General features: G+C 54.2%; 1 protein-coding gene across 1 annotated transcript; it reads left to right on the top strand.

The window, feature by feature from the left end:
* The first annotated feature begins 5355 nt into the window (after window positions 1-5355).
* On the top strand, window positions 5356-13071 carry PHF13 (PHD finger protein 13). Its single transcript, XM_070403981.1, has 4 exons — window positions 5356-5717; window positions 7956-8057; window positions 9643-10177; window positions 10594-13071. The coding sequence occupies exons 1-4, from the start codon at window positions 5679-5681 to the stop codon at window positions 10818-10820; spliced, it is 903 nt and encodes a 300-aa protein (XP_070260082.1). The 5' UTR covers window positions 5356-5678; the 3' UTR covers window positions 10821-13071.
* Window positions 13072-13368: the final 297 nt, after the last annotated feature.

Here is a 13368-nt window from a genome sequence, read left to right on the forward strand (position 1 = left end):
GGAATCAAACTTGGGACCCTTCAGTCTGCAGCCATCGCTCTATCCACTGAGCCAAACCGGCCAGGGCAGGAAGCAAGAATTTATTGACTGCAGCAAAAACACACTTCGGGCAGTGAAACGGGAAGGGCATCAAAGAAGCCACGGGAGAGCTTAGGCTGGGCTGCTTTAGCTCACTAGGAAGTCGGAGAAAAGGGGGCCTTGCAGACAGGTTCAGGGGGTTAGCCCAGGATGAGCTACTCTTCCAGAACCCCCCATAGCTCCATGGCTCCCCTGGTTATGTCTCATGGGGTCCCTTAGAGGTTAGGGCAGTGGTCGGCAAACTGGCCCCTTGAGTGTGGCTCTTCCACAAAATACCATGTGCGGGCACACACGTACAGTGCGATTGAAACTCCGTGGCCCATGCCACGGGGCCAAAGAGCCGCATGTGGCTCTCGAGCCACTATTTGCTGACCACTGGGTTAGGGGATATGTGCCTGGGGGGGAAGGAGAGGGAGAAGGGGATGGCATGGGCGTGCTCCCTGGAGAGAGTGCTAGTAATGGTTTTAGGTTATATTAATACAGTAGTCAAGGTACTAAAAGTTGAAATAATATTCTGATGAGTTTTCAACCTTTTCCTCTCCTGGAAATGCAAGTGAGAAAGGCAGAAAACTGAGGGTAGAAAAAAAAAAAATTCCATAAGAATATACTATTAAGTCCTGCCAGTAGCTCAGTTGGTTAGAGCATTGTCCCCATATGCCAAGGTTGAGGGTTCGATCCTGATCAGGGCACATACAAAAATCAACCAATGAATTCATAACTGAGTGGAACAAAAAAGTCCGTGTTTCTCTTTCTTGCTCCCTTCTCTCTTTCTCTAAAAAAAAAGAAAAAAGAAAAATGAACAAAAAGCTGAAACACCAGAAAATAATTTCAGGAAAAATAAACCCTTGGTTATGTTCATACCCACACTCAAACACAGAGTTAAAATGGGAGGCAGAAATCTTCCCTGAGTGTTCCCCAATGAATGCAGCGTAGCTAGTGAGATTTAGGAAGGTGAAGCTATATTTGGAAACCCAATTAAAATAACTACATTCTCAAGTTACTTACTGGGAAACCATGGTATTCTTAGTATTTTTAAACTTGTCACAACCTGTGCTAACGTTGGCTTTTTTCTTCCTCTTTCCTAAGTAACTATAATCATCTGAGAATTAGCATTCAGCAGGAGGTGTAATTTTCTTTAAAGCAAAAAACAAACAAAAATTGCAAACTCTGAGGATCTGGCTACTGTGGCTCATGCTCTTGTGTGAATACTGGAATTCTAGAGTTGCCCAGGAGCCCAGGAGCAGGGCAGCGTCCCTGAGAAATAAACAATATACTGAAGACACCTACGCCTGTCATACCGAGAGAATCAGCTTTATTACTACCCACAGTTACACATTATGCCATTGACTTTGAGTCACTTACTGGTTATAGTCCTTTTTTTGAGCCTAGGGACTGGATGGTAGCATTAATTCTTTTTTAAAAAACATTTTTTAATACATACGTATATTTTAATTTCAGAGAGGGAGGGAGACAGAAACATCAATGAGAGAAAATCATCGATCGGCTGCCTCCTGCACTCCATCCAGAAACTAAGGCATGTGCCCTTCACCGGAATCGAAGCTGGGACCCGGCAGTCCGCAGGCCAACGCTCTGAGCCAAACCAGCGAGGGCGGTATTAATTCTATACCTTCTCCAAAGGGTGACATTTCCAAGGGAAATCAAAGGAAGGAGAGGCGAAGAAGGTCCTTCTCCATGAAGTTTTCTATTTCACTAGAGCAGCAATTTTCAGCCGATGCTCCACGGCACACTGGTGTGCCGCAAGCATTTTTTAAAACATGCCATGCCTGCCCTGGCTGGTGTGGCTCAATTGGTTGAGCGTCTTCCCAGGCACCGAGAAGTCACCAGTTCAATTCTAGGCCAGGGCCTGATCCCTGGTAGGGGGAGTGCAGGAGGCAACCAATCGATGTTTCCCTCTCCCTCTCCTTTCCTCTCTCTAAAAATCAATTAAAAAATAAAATAAAAATCAGCCCTAACCGGTTTGGCTCAGTGGATAGAGCGTCAGCCTGCGGACTCCAGGGTCCCGGGTTTGATTCGGTCAGGGGCATGTGCCTTGGTTACGGGCACATCCCTGGTGGGGAGTGTGTGGGAGGCGGCTGATCGATGTTTCTCTCTCATTGATGTTTCTGACTCTCTATCCCTCTCCCTTCCTCTCTGTAAGGAATCAATAAAATATATTTAAAAAAAATAAAATAAAATCAATTAAAAAACCCAAATACATAGTAAAAACAAAACAAAACATGCAATTACCTATTTAGTCAGGGGCACTGATCTCTTTTCTCTTAGACCAGCCGTGGGCAAACTACAGCCTGCGGGCTGGATCTGGCCCGTTTGAAATGAATAAAACTAAAAAAAAAACGAGACCTACTCTTTTATGTAATGATGTTTACTTTGAATTTATATTAGTTCACACAAACACTCCATCCATGCTTTTGTTCCGGCCTCCGGTCCAGTTTAAGAACCCATTGTGGCCCTCGAGTCAAAAAGTTTGCCCACCCCTGTCTTAGACTGTCAAAAAAGGAACAACAGCCCTGGCTGGTGTGGCTCAGTTGGTTGGGTGTCAACCAAAGGGTTGCCAGTTGGATTCCTGCTCTGGGCACATGCCCAGGTTGCAAGTTCCATCCCTGGTACGTGTGTGTGTGTGTGTGTGTGTGTGTGTTGGGGGGGTGGAAGGGGGGGTGCAGGAGGCAGCTAATTGATGTTTCACTCTCACATTGAAACATCATCTCTCTCTCCCTCTCCCCTCCTCTCTATAAAAATCAATAAAAAAATGTATTTTTTAAAAAGTGACAACAGCCAATACTGTAATAGCTGTCCGGTGTGAATGCATCAGAATTATACCTATTACTTTTTGCCAGATCGGCAAAAAATATATTTTTTGGGTGTGCCACAGAATTTCAGTAGCTTATGTGCGCCATAAAACGAAAAAGTCTGAAAATCGCTGCCCTTGAGTGTCAGGCAGGGAGATGAGCAGGTAGCCCTGGTCACATCCACATGCTAAGAACTACTATTTACTGAGAACTTCAGGAAGTAGCTATCGGATACCTACTGAGCAAGAGGGATCAGTGTCATGTGAAACAATCCGAGTTTGGGGTTTTCTTTCCTTAGTGTGACTGAGTGGTCCCTGAATTCTAGGCTGTTTTGCCCGTCATCCAGTCATTATTATGAACAAGTTCTTTATTTCAGTTTCTTAATGGAGGCGGTGTGTTCATGTATATATTGTAAAAAATGGTTTCATAGGGAATAGTGATCAGCTAAAAAATTCCCTTTGTGCCCTGGCTGGTGTGGCTGTTTGCTGGGAGCATCGTACCATGCACCAAAGGGTGGCGGGTTCGATTCCTGGTCAGGGCACACAACCGGATTGGGTACCTGAGGCGACCAATCAATGTTTCTCTCCTTCTCCCTCTCCCTGCCTCTTCTCTAGAATAATAATAATAAAAAAATTCTCTTTTCTTTCCTTTGGATTCCACCTCTACTAATTCTTCTTCGGTATTTGTACCTTTAAACTACCCACAGGATAGCATCCTTCTTGGCCCTTTCTTATTCAGGCCAACCAGGTTGCTGCTGGTGAACCTGACCCTGGGCAACACTGGCTGGGCTCGGGACATCTGCTCTGGCCGCGGTGGTCAGACAATGTTCAAATCCGGCGACATCCCAGGAAGGTGACAGCTCTCTCAGTGGACTGACGGAAATGACAACTGGACTGAGCGAAAGAGGGATTAAGGCGACGAAGACTCAAACTCAGGAGGAACGAAGGTAGTGGAAGGACGCAGAATGTGAAATTCCTCAAATAAAAGTTTATTGACTTTAAATAATTGTGCCTGTGCTACAAATAACAAAAGCCCTTTAGACTTTTTGTAAAGGTAAAAAAAAAGTTGTCAACGTTGTTTCCGCAGACCAAGCCCAATGTCTATTGCTCTCTCACCAGCTTTGTAAGGCGCCCAGTACCTGTTCCTTATCACCTCTGGGGAGCCCTCCAATCTGCCAAGATATTGCTGAAATAACGTTAAAAAACAATAGTAAACTACCACCTCTTGAGGCCAGTCCGACCCTGAAATTTTTATAGCTTAGGAAACGGAGGCTGAAGAAAAGTATTTCTAAAATAAACCCGGCCGGCCCCTTAACCACTAAATCAGAATTCTCGTGAGCACCTACCTAGCAAGAGCCACCCGACCAGCACCCACTCCCTCCTCGGAAGCAACCTTATCTTCCAGGGGCTCTTCCAGCCACCATTCTGCTTTAGTGCATCGAAAAGGCAGCTTTCTGATCGACACTCTCAATGTCACGCTGCTACAGAATATGCTACCGAGCCGAGGGAATATAGATTTTTTCTTTCAAAAACGTTAAAGAATGCCAGGCCTCCTCCTGGTGATTTGCTCCGAGGAGTTAATTTTCAACAAGGCGCTCACCGTCCACCCACCTCCAACATCAAAGTTGTGAAATCCGCGGCGTCGCGGCACTCGCCCTGCAAACGCCTCGATTAAATATCGATTCGCAAAGTCAACGGCAATTCCAAAGCCCTCGGCCACCTCTCTCCTCAATGATAAGCCCGTAAGGCTCACGCTCGGGGAGTAACTCCACGTGAGGACACAGGCGGCCCCACGGTTAGGCGAAGAGGGAAGGGAAGCCAACATCCCCCCAAACATCGGTAACACAGGGAGGTAACCCGACACCGCCGAGTGGAGCCTCCGGAGACCACGAGGGTCTCGGCCTCGCGGCCCCGGGGCACGGAGGACCCGGCCAGAAAACCCACCGCCGCGAAGGCAAGTTCGCTTCTCCGGCCGGACGCGCGGGGAGCCCAGCCCGGGGGGCGGCCGTCGTCAGCGCCGCCACCCCCACTCTCGCGCGGGGACCCCGGCCCCACAAAGGAGCACGAACCCCTAATCCCAAAGGAGGAGGAAGAGGCGTCGGCCGCCGCCGGACTGCGCGACCAAGGCCGCCAGCCCCGCCCCCACCCGCCCCCGCGGAGACAGAGGCGATACCGCCCGCGCGGCCCCTCCCCCACCACCCAGCCGGCGCGAGCCCCCGCACAGCCCCCAGCTCCGGCGGTCACCAGTCCCGGAGACTCCGCCTCCGCGGCGCCGCGGAGCTCTATGGGGTTTGGAGTCCTCGAGGCGGCCTTTGTGCGCCTCTGCGGCGGAGCCTGGGACTACGATTCCCACAATGCCCAGCGCCCGCCCCCGCCACGCCCCCTCCCTATCGGCTTCCCGTTCCTCTCAGACTACATTTACCGACAGGCTTCGCGGATCTCCCGCCCTCCCTCCTGAGACACGAGCCGAACTGGGCGTCAGGTCGGGGAGCCGGTCGGGTTCCCGCTCGCCGCCGCCGCCGCCGCCCCCCGCAGCGACTCTCCCGCCTCTCCTGCCGCGCCGGCCGCGGGAGCTGCATCGCGAACTCTGCTCGGCCGTGGAGCCGCTGGTCCGGGAGCACAGAGTCCGGGACGCGACACGCCGAGCCCCCCCATCACCTCTAGCCGGGGCGACCCCTCCCCGGTCCGCCCTGGTCCTACGCGGCCGCCGGAGCCCCCAGCCCCGAGCGGCCCCACGGTCCGGAGCCCGCATTCGGCCCCTGCACTCCCGCAGCCACCGCCCCCCACCCTGAACATGGACTCCGACTCCTGCGCCGCCGCCTTCCACCCAGAGGTGAGAGCTGCGTCCGGATCCCCCGACCACCCCCACCTCCCTCCTTCGCTCCCCGGAGCCGGACCCCGCCACCCGAGCGCCGCCCTCCCCCAGCTTTCCGTCGTCGCCCCCCGGCGCCCAGCCCCGCCCCCCACTGGGGCCCCCGCTTCGGCGTCCCTCCGCGGCCGTAAGCGGCGACCCCTCCCGGGCCTCGGTAGCCTTGGGACCTGTCTGCCCTCCGGGCCCCGCCCCGCAGCCTCGCTTACCCCTTCCTCGCCCCCGGGGACTCGGGCCGAGCGCCGCCGCCCCGCGCTCTCGCTTCTCGGAGGAGCCCCCTCACCCTCCTTCCGGAGGGGCTCACGGCCCCCCTCGGACGGGGACCCGGCTTTGCGCGCCCCCGCCTGCTCCCCTAATCCCCCGGGCCCAGTGGCCCGCGCCCCGCGCCCCGCCCCCTGACTCCCGCGCGGCCCCCGCCCCCTCCGGCTCTGGGGAGCCTAGTCTTTCGGGGTTCCCACCCCTGCGGGGGCCCGAGTCGACCCCCCCCTCCTCCGCGCGCTCGCATTCCCCTCCGGGGCCCCCGCCCCCCGCCCGCAGGCTTTGCTCGCCCCGCCTCCCACTCCTCCTTCCGGGGATCGGCCCTCAGTTTTCCCGGTTGGCGCCCCTGCCGCGGTCCCCTCTCCCCTCCCGAGGCCCGCAGGGTCCGGGGTGCGGGTCGGGCCGCGGGAGGCGGCGCTGGGTACGCTCTCCAGCCGCGCTGATGCCTCGGGGGTCCGCGGGCCCTGCCATCCCCGGGTCCCCGATTCTGCCGGCTTCTCGCGCCCCCTCCCCCGCGGGATGGGCCCCGCACCTTCCGGGGCCGAGTGCCGGCGGGGGGCGGCTTCCGCGGGAGGGCGGGAGGGGGCCGCACCGCCATCTGCTTTCCCTAAAGGCGGCGGCGCGGCGGGCGGGGTGGGGGCGGCGCAGGTCCCTCCGCCCCGCGCCCGAGGGCGCCGCCGACCGCCACTCGGCATCGCGGCTCCTGACCCACTTCTGCACGTTCCCCGCCGAAATAAAAGTTTTTCCCTAGAGTTTGAGGGCCGAGGGCTGCTGCCTTCCCATCCCGGCCGGAGGGAGGGCGGTCAGTGAGTCCGGGGGTGGAGGCAGGATCTCCTGCGCTTCCTGCGCCGGGTCCGGCGCTGAGTCCGGCGCTCCGCTAACCTGTGCGCCGCCGGGGGCCGGGGCCGGGGCCGGGGGCCGTGGGCCGAGAGGTGGGGGGAGAAGGTGGTTTGCTGGAATCAAATTGAGAAAGTAAGTGGCGCCCCTGGAAGGAAACCCGCTGGCGGCGCGCTGGTGCCGGCCGCCCTCAGCCCTGTCCGGGGTGGCCGGAGCCCACCCCCCATTTTCTCCCTCGCTTCCACCCCAGCAGGGTGCTGGGCCCTCGGGCTCTGTGAAGGGGGCTGGGGTGGGTGATAAAATGCTTAAAGGAAACCTCGGTAGGTCCGCAGGTAATAAACCAGAACCAAGTAGAGTTTTGCTCAGTAGCCAGTAAAGGCTCTTTCTCCTTGAGCTGCTCTCCTCTTCCCCTTTGAAAGCAGGAAAAGGAGAGAGTTCATTCTCGGTGAGGGCACCTCTAGATTGAATGGGGACCGGGCTCCAAAGCCAGAACCCCTAGTGTTTCATCTTCTGCTGCAGGAAGACCAACAAGGACGGTTCAGGTTATTCCAGGAGCCGAGCAGCCTTCGGGGGCCTGGCCTCTGGATGGTGGAGTAGGCGAGGGAGCAGCAGGAAGTGCCTGTGCAGGGGGGACCCCGGGGAGGAGGCCCCCAGGCAGCCCTGGCTGGGGAGGAGTCAGGCTTGAGTGAGCTGGGAAGGATAAGGAGCCGCTGGCTTTTGAAGTCACTCAATGCTTCAGTTACAGCTGCAGCAGCAGCTTATTTTCAAAATGGAAAACCTGTAGCAAAAAAGTAGTTATTAGCACGGAGAGGAAGCGAACAGATAACCAGAAAATGCGCGGAGCGCTAAGAAATGGGCTTTTGGACAAGCTTTTATCGTCTAGCCAGTTTCCCAGTATTCTTGGCACAACACCCCCACTCTCAGCCTTCTGAAAAGTGTTACTTCTTGACCTGCGCTTACCTGGTGGTGTTTCTAAGGTGTTTGTCAATCTTGCAGCGTGTTTTTGAGTTGCTGGCAGCAATAAAAGCTCCCGCTTGCTTGCTTTTGTTTGTGATTCCACCTACAAGTGTCTACTTTCAAACACTCCCCCTTTCTCCCTGCTCACAGGAGTACTCCCCCGGGTACAAGAGACGAAGGACCGTGGAGGATTTCAACAAATTCTGCACCTTTGTCCTGGCCTATGCCGGCTACATCCCTTATCCGAAGGAGGTAACCTTCAGCACTGGTGGGAAGCCGGGGCTTGTGTGGGAGGACTGCAGATAGGAGTTGGGCAAACATCTTTCTTGGAAACTTAGACCAGCCTGGGAAATGGTTCCTCAAACGCTGGTAGAAAATAAAATGCAGGCTTGTCTAGAAATGATTTAGTAAACTTTCAAGGTTTGCTTGAAAATAGCTATTTGCTATCAGCCTGCTCTTTTTTTTTAATTTAATATTTCAATTGCAGTTTGCATTCAGTATGGTATCGTATTAGTTCCAGGTGTACAGCATAGTGAATGGACAGTCAGTCATATTCTTTTTTTTAAAAAATATATTTTATTAATTTTTTACGGAGAGGAAGGGAGGGGGATAGAGAGTTAGAAACATCGATGAGAGAGAAACATCGATCAGCTGCCCCCTGCACACTCCCTACCGGGGATGTGCCCGAAACCGAGGTACATGCCCCTGATCGGAATCGAACCTGGGACCCTTGAGTCTGCAGGCTGACCCTCTATCCACTGAGCCAAACTGGTTAGGGCACATATTCTTGACAAAGTGTTTCCCCTGCTGTTTCCAGTACTCACCTGATACCATACGCGGTTATTACAATATTATTGACCATATTCCCTATTCTTTACTATCTGCCTGCTCTGAATGGCTAGTATTTATTGAGTGCTAACTATGGCCAGGCACTGGTTTTGGCTCTTATAGCATGAGGTAGGTGAAATTATTTGTCCCCATTTTAAAGCTAGCACATGGGCACAGGTGGGGAACGCCTTGCCCTGGGACACAGGCCAATGAATGGTGGTCCGGTGAGCAGCCTCCTGGTTGCTGTGCACATCCTGTACAGAATATGCGGGGACTTCGGCCCAAATCCCGCGGGATTTCAGGAATTCGCCCCCCCCCCGCTGATAAATGGGCAGAACTGTGGACCAGCACTGCCATGGTCCTCAAACTTCAGAGCCTCGTTCATACTGACCGAGGCTAAAAAGAAGGGACCCCGATACTCCCAGGTCCCAGCAATGGTTTATCGTTTGCATCACCTTCTCGGGATCATGCCTGCTTTTTGCCACAGAACGTGGCCATTATTTGCAAATAAAATGCTTGAATGGTCTGAAGGAACCAGAGTGTAGCTCACTTGCTGCTTTGGGGCAATAATTACCCACCTTAATTTTTGCAATACTTTGGGATATCTCCAGTTTTAAAAAAATGTACTGGGAAATTCTCAAAACTAATTTAAACTCACTTAATTAAAAATGCATCCTGTGGGAGGATAGAGGGAGGGAGATGTTCCAGTCAGGGAAGGATCCTGGGCTGGAGAGCGGGTCTTCCCTCCTGTCAGGGGTCCACTGAGCCCCAGCCAGGTTCCTGGGGGTTCCGCCAGGGCAGGAGGTCCCCTCTCCTGGGGCACATTGTCTGCAAGGTCACCCTGAAATACAAATGCCATTGTTCCTAAAGAGCAGTGCTGAGGAGAGCTGGGAGCCTGAGGCTGTGAGAGCTGCGGCCTGGCCCTGCCAGGTGCCTGGGAGAGCTCTGCGGGGGGCCGGCTCGTCCGGGACCGTGGAAGTAACCGGAACCTTTGCCTCTGTCCTTTCAGGAACTCCCTTTGAGGAGCAGCCCCAGCCCTGCCAACAGCACCGCGGGCACCGTTGACAGCGACGGGTGGGACGCTGGCTTCAATGACATCTCGTCCGCGGTGCCCCTGCCAGTCTCCGACCGCTGCTTTAGCCACCTGCAGCCCAGCCTCTTGCAGCGCGCCAAGCCCAGTAACTTCCTGCTCGACAGAAAGAAGACCGACAAGCTGAAGAAGAAGAAGAAGAGGAAGCGCAGGGACAGCGAGGTGCCCGGGAAGGAGGGGTACATGGGCAGCTTGCTGAAGCTGGAAGCCGCCGATTCGTTCGTGGAGACCCCCACGAGTCCCACCCTGCAGGGTATGCCCCCGGCCCCTGGCGATCCCTGCTCGGGCTGGGACTCTGACACTCCGTCCAGCGGCTCCTGTGCCACCGTGTCACCTGATCAGGTCAAAGAAATAAAGACTGAAGGCAAGCGGACTATCGTCCGGCAGGGGAAGCAGGTGGTGTTCCGCGACGAGGACAGCACTGGCAATGACGAGGACATCATGGTGGATTCAGGTGAGTGGTCCCGGGACGACAGCCACGCTCTTGGCTGTGGTCGGAAGAGAGTGATTGTCAGCCGGTGTCTCGGGGAGGTCCCTTGCCTCAGTGCGCCCACCGTTTCCAGGGAGGAAGGTGCAGGAAGGTGGGCGCAGGTGCTTAGGGAGGGGGTGATCGCCGCTAGAGACCGCTGAGAGCCCGACCTGGAAATAAACAAATAATGTGGCTCATGAGTGTACACGTCACCGTGACCCCTGGGACCACAGCTCTGGGTGCCCTTTCTGTGCACTTCCTATGCACTCAGGGAGGGAGGTGGCACCGTGAGTGGAAGTTGAGTTCTGGTTCTGTTGCTTGTCCCAGTGGAGGGCATCTCTCCTGGTGGGGAGGGGTCAGGAGATGCCTTTTCCTTCCTCTTACGTGTTCCTCTCTTTCAGACGATGACTCGTGGGACCTCGTCACCTGCTTCTGCATGAAGCCCTTTGCCGGCCGCCCGATGATAGAGTGTAACGAGTGCCATACTTGGATTCACCTGTCCTGTGCCAAAATCCGGAAATCCAACGTGCCGGAAGTGTTTGTCTGCCAAAAGTGCCGGGACTCCAAGTTCGACATCCGCCGCTCCAGCCGCTCCCGGATGGGCTCCCGGAAGCTGTTTCTGGACTGACTGCTGGCGAGAGAGGAGACGGGGCGAGGAACCGGAAGGGACGGGACGGTGGGCTTTCTGGCCCCTTTCTTAGTTGAGCACAGAACTCTCAGCTCTGATGCAGGCAGACCCCTGCCATTCAGGTGCCTAAGCAGAAGGACAGGCTGTCCACGGTGTGAACTGTACATTGCCGGTGACTGAATAAAGTCCTGAGGCCAAAGCTGCTGCTAGAGCTGTGATCTCTGCAGCGGAGGCCGACTCAGCACCCGGGGCAGGGGGTGGTCAGCTGACGATGAGGGTCCGGGTAGTTGTGAATCCTTGCTCTCGTTGACCAACTCCCGCCGATTGGAACAAGTGCTGTTACTCCTGCTTCCGCGTTGGGGACCATTGTTCCCCGGCCTGTTAACGAACAGCCATACGTGTAAGCGTTTTCTTGAGTGTGTCTTTTACCATAAGTGTCTGTACAGCAACCATCAGAGCTGCCCCTCCCTTAGTGGTCCGCCCTCCCGGCCCGTTGTCCCCGGGGCTGCCTGCTGGACTCCTCGGCCTCACTCCGAGAGGAGCCAGGGGCGGGGGGCGAGCTAATGGTCCCTAGTTTTCCTTCTGTTCGTTGAAAGGGGTTGTGTGTGGCCACTTCTCTGTAGAAAGAGGGTTGGTTGGGAGATTGAAGTGGCCCGTGTTCATAACTCAGTTTCCCGTTTTGCACGATGTAAAAACTGTCTTTTTGCACGATATAGCCAAAAGTATTGGCAGGTTTTTGCCTGGGTGCCCTCTCTCTCCAGTTGGTGTCCCCGCAAGGTGTTTTCGAGGGAGGGCACTTAGGTGCCTTCTTCTCTCTTCCCCCACATTATTTCAGTAGCAGCGTGAAGGTTAGGCAGTCACTGGGGAGTGGGGAGTGGGTAAAGGAGAACTGGGAGGAGGGCCTCTCCCACGGGTGATCCTTAGTGTCCCCTCAGACAGGTTAGGACTGGAAGCCTTGTTGGTTTGAGTTGGTGAGTGAGTGATAGGGTAACATTGGCCTCTGGGTCTATACCGGTGAGCTGTGCAGAGGTCCTCGGACCTGGACTTGGGGACACCCCTGTGGGCTCTGCTCCAGGCCACTGTGCCCTAGGACACTGGTGGTCCTAAGGCCCCATGGGAGGAGGGCTTCAGCGCTGTCCCAAATTGACATTGCTCTCAGCAGTCAAATACTGGTTCTCAAAAATTGGTGTTTTTCTTTTGTTTTGTTTTTTTTGTAAGTTGATGGGTGTGTTTTCATAAACATTGTTTCTTGTAAAAGTGTGAAAAGGGAAGAATGCCCAGGTTGGTCATATTTGTTTACAGCAGGATGGACCCGTCTCCCGGCAGGGGCTTCCCCCGGTGGCATCCCTGTGCAGGGCCACCTGCCGGCCCCCTCCACATTCTCACTGAAGCACCGAGCGCTGAACTGTAGGCTAATCAGAGCCCATATTTTGTCCTGGTACCATTCATGCTTGACAAGCCAACTGCCTTTTCTTTTGTTTTGTTTTTAATTCTGTTGCTCTTATTAACACAAAAATAGGCATAGTTTCTGAAACCCAGTTTATTGTCAAGATCCCCAAAGGAGAAGTTGTGCAGTGGAGAGAAATGGTAAGCTGGCTCAGAAACAACCTCCTCCCCAGACAGCAGGCTCTGACTCTGGCGAGGGCAAATGTGCAGGAGAAGTTGGGAGAGGAATTTGCCAAAGATCTGCCCCAGGACATTGCCTGTCCAGTGTCTTCACCATGAGAATAGCCAAAGTTCCAAAGTGTTTCTCTTGTTTCTTTAAAAATAACGCCACGAAGTTTTAAAGGTGCACTTAAGAGTACCTGTGATGTTACAGTGGAACAGCCAACGCTGGCGACTGCTATCTGCTCTTCGAAGGTTCAGCGCGGGGTGGCTCCTGGAAGGCTTCGGCATTCATCTCAATTTCTGTTTCTTATTTCTTTTGGTTCTTTTAACAGGTGCATCCCTGTGGGTGGTGTCTAAGAAGTCAAGACACCTCGTTTTTTTTTTGTATGTTGTGTTGATTGAGCTGGCAGCTGCAATCAGCTTTATGCAAATTAGGCATGGCCCAGCTAGGGCTCTTGGTTGGTGGCTGATGAGGTGAGGAGGGAAAGATGTCACCCCAAAAGCAGGTCCCTCCCATTGGCTTTGGCCAGGCCAGACACTTAACATCGTTTACATGGTTCTGTGTAATTGTAAAGTTTGTGTAAAAAGCGAAGCTGTTTCTGTGAAACTGTATATTTTGTAAATAAAGATATTGCTACTTTGAGGTTGATGTCTAGCTTCAGGTGTTTTTGTTCTGTGCTGAAGGACAATTGTGTTTCATCATTACTTCCCCAAACCAGGATTACAAGACTTGGGAAGTTAGAGTTTGCTTTAGCGGGATGGAAAATGCCCGCAGCCTTCAACGTCCTTTGCTAGTAAATTCTCCAGAAACCACAGTGTAAATAGACATGAGCAGCTCACAATTTCTTCAGCAAATTGAGTTTAAACCCCAGTGAGTGGTTAACCGGCTTTGTGGAAGCTGCAGCCTCGGATTCCCTAAGCAGGACGAATCTGGGGGTGC

Source organism: Myotis yumanensis, unplaced genomic scaffold (assembly GCF_028538775.1).
Source record: "Myotis yumanensis isolate MYYU_CA2020_CCGP unplaced genomic scaffold, mMyoYum1.0.hap1 SCAF_2, whole genome shotgun sequence".
Classification (NCBI taxonomy): Eukaryota; Metazoa; Chordata; class Mammalia; order Chiroptera; family Vespertilionidae; genus Myotis; species Myotis yumanensis.

Excerpts from the sequence above, each read along its gene's own strand:
- PHF13 (XM_070403981.1), top strand. The coding sequence starts at position 5,679 with ATGGACTCCGACTCCTGCGCCGCCGCCTTCCACCCAGAG. Across the intron at positions 5,718-7,955 it reads CCGCCGCCTTCCACCCAGAG|GAGTACTCCCCCGGGTACAA; the intron begins GTGAGAGCTGCG and ends CCCTGCTCACAG. Across the intron at positions 10,178-10,593 it reads GGACATCATGGTGGATTCAG|ACGATGACTCGTGGGACCTC; the intron begins GTGAGTGGTCCC and ends CCTCTCTTTCAG.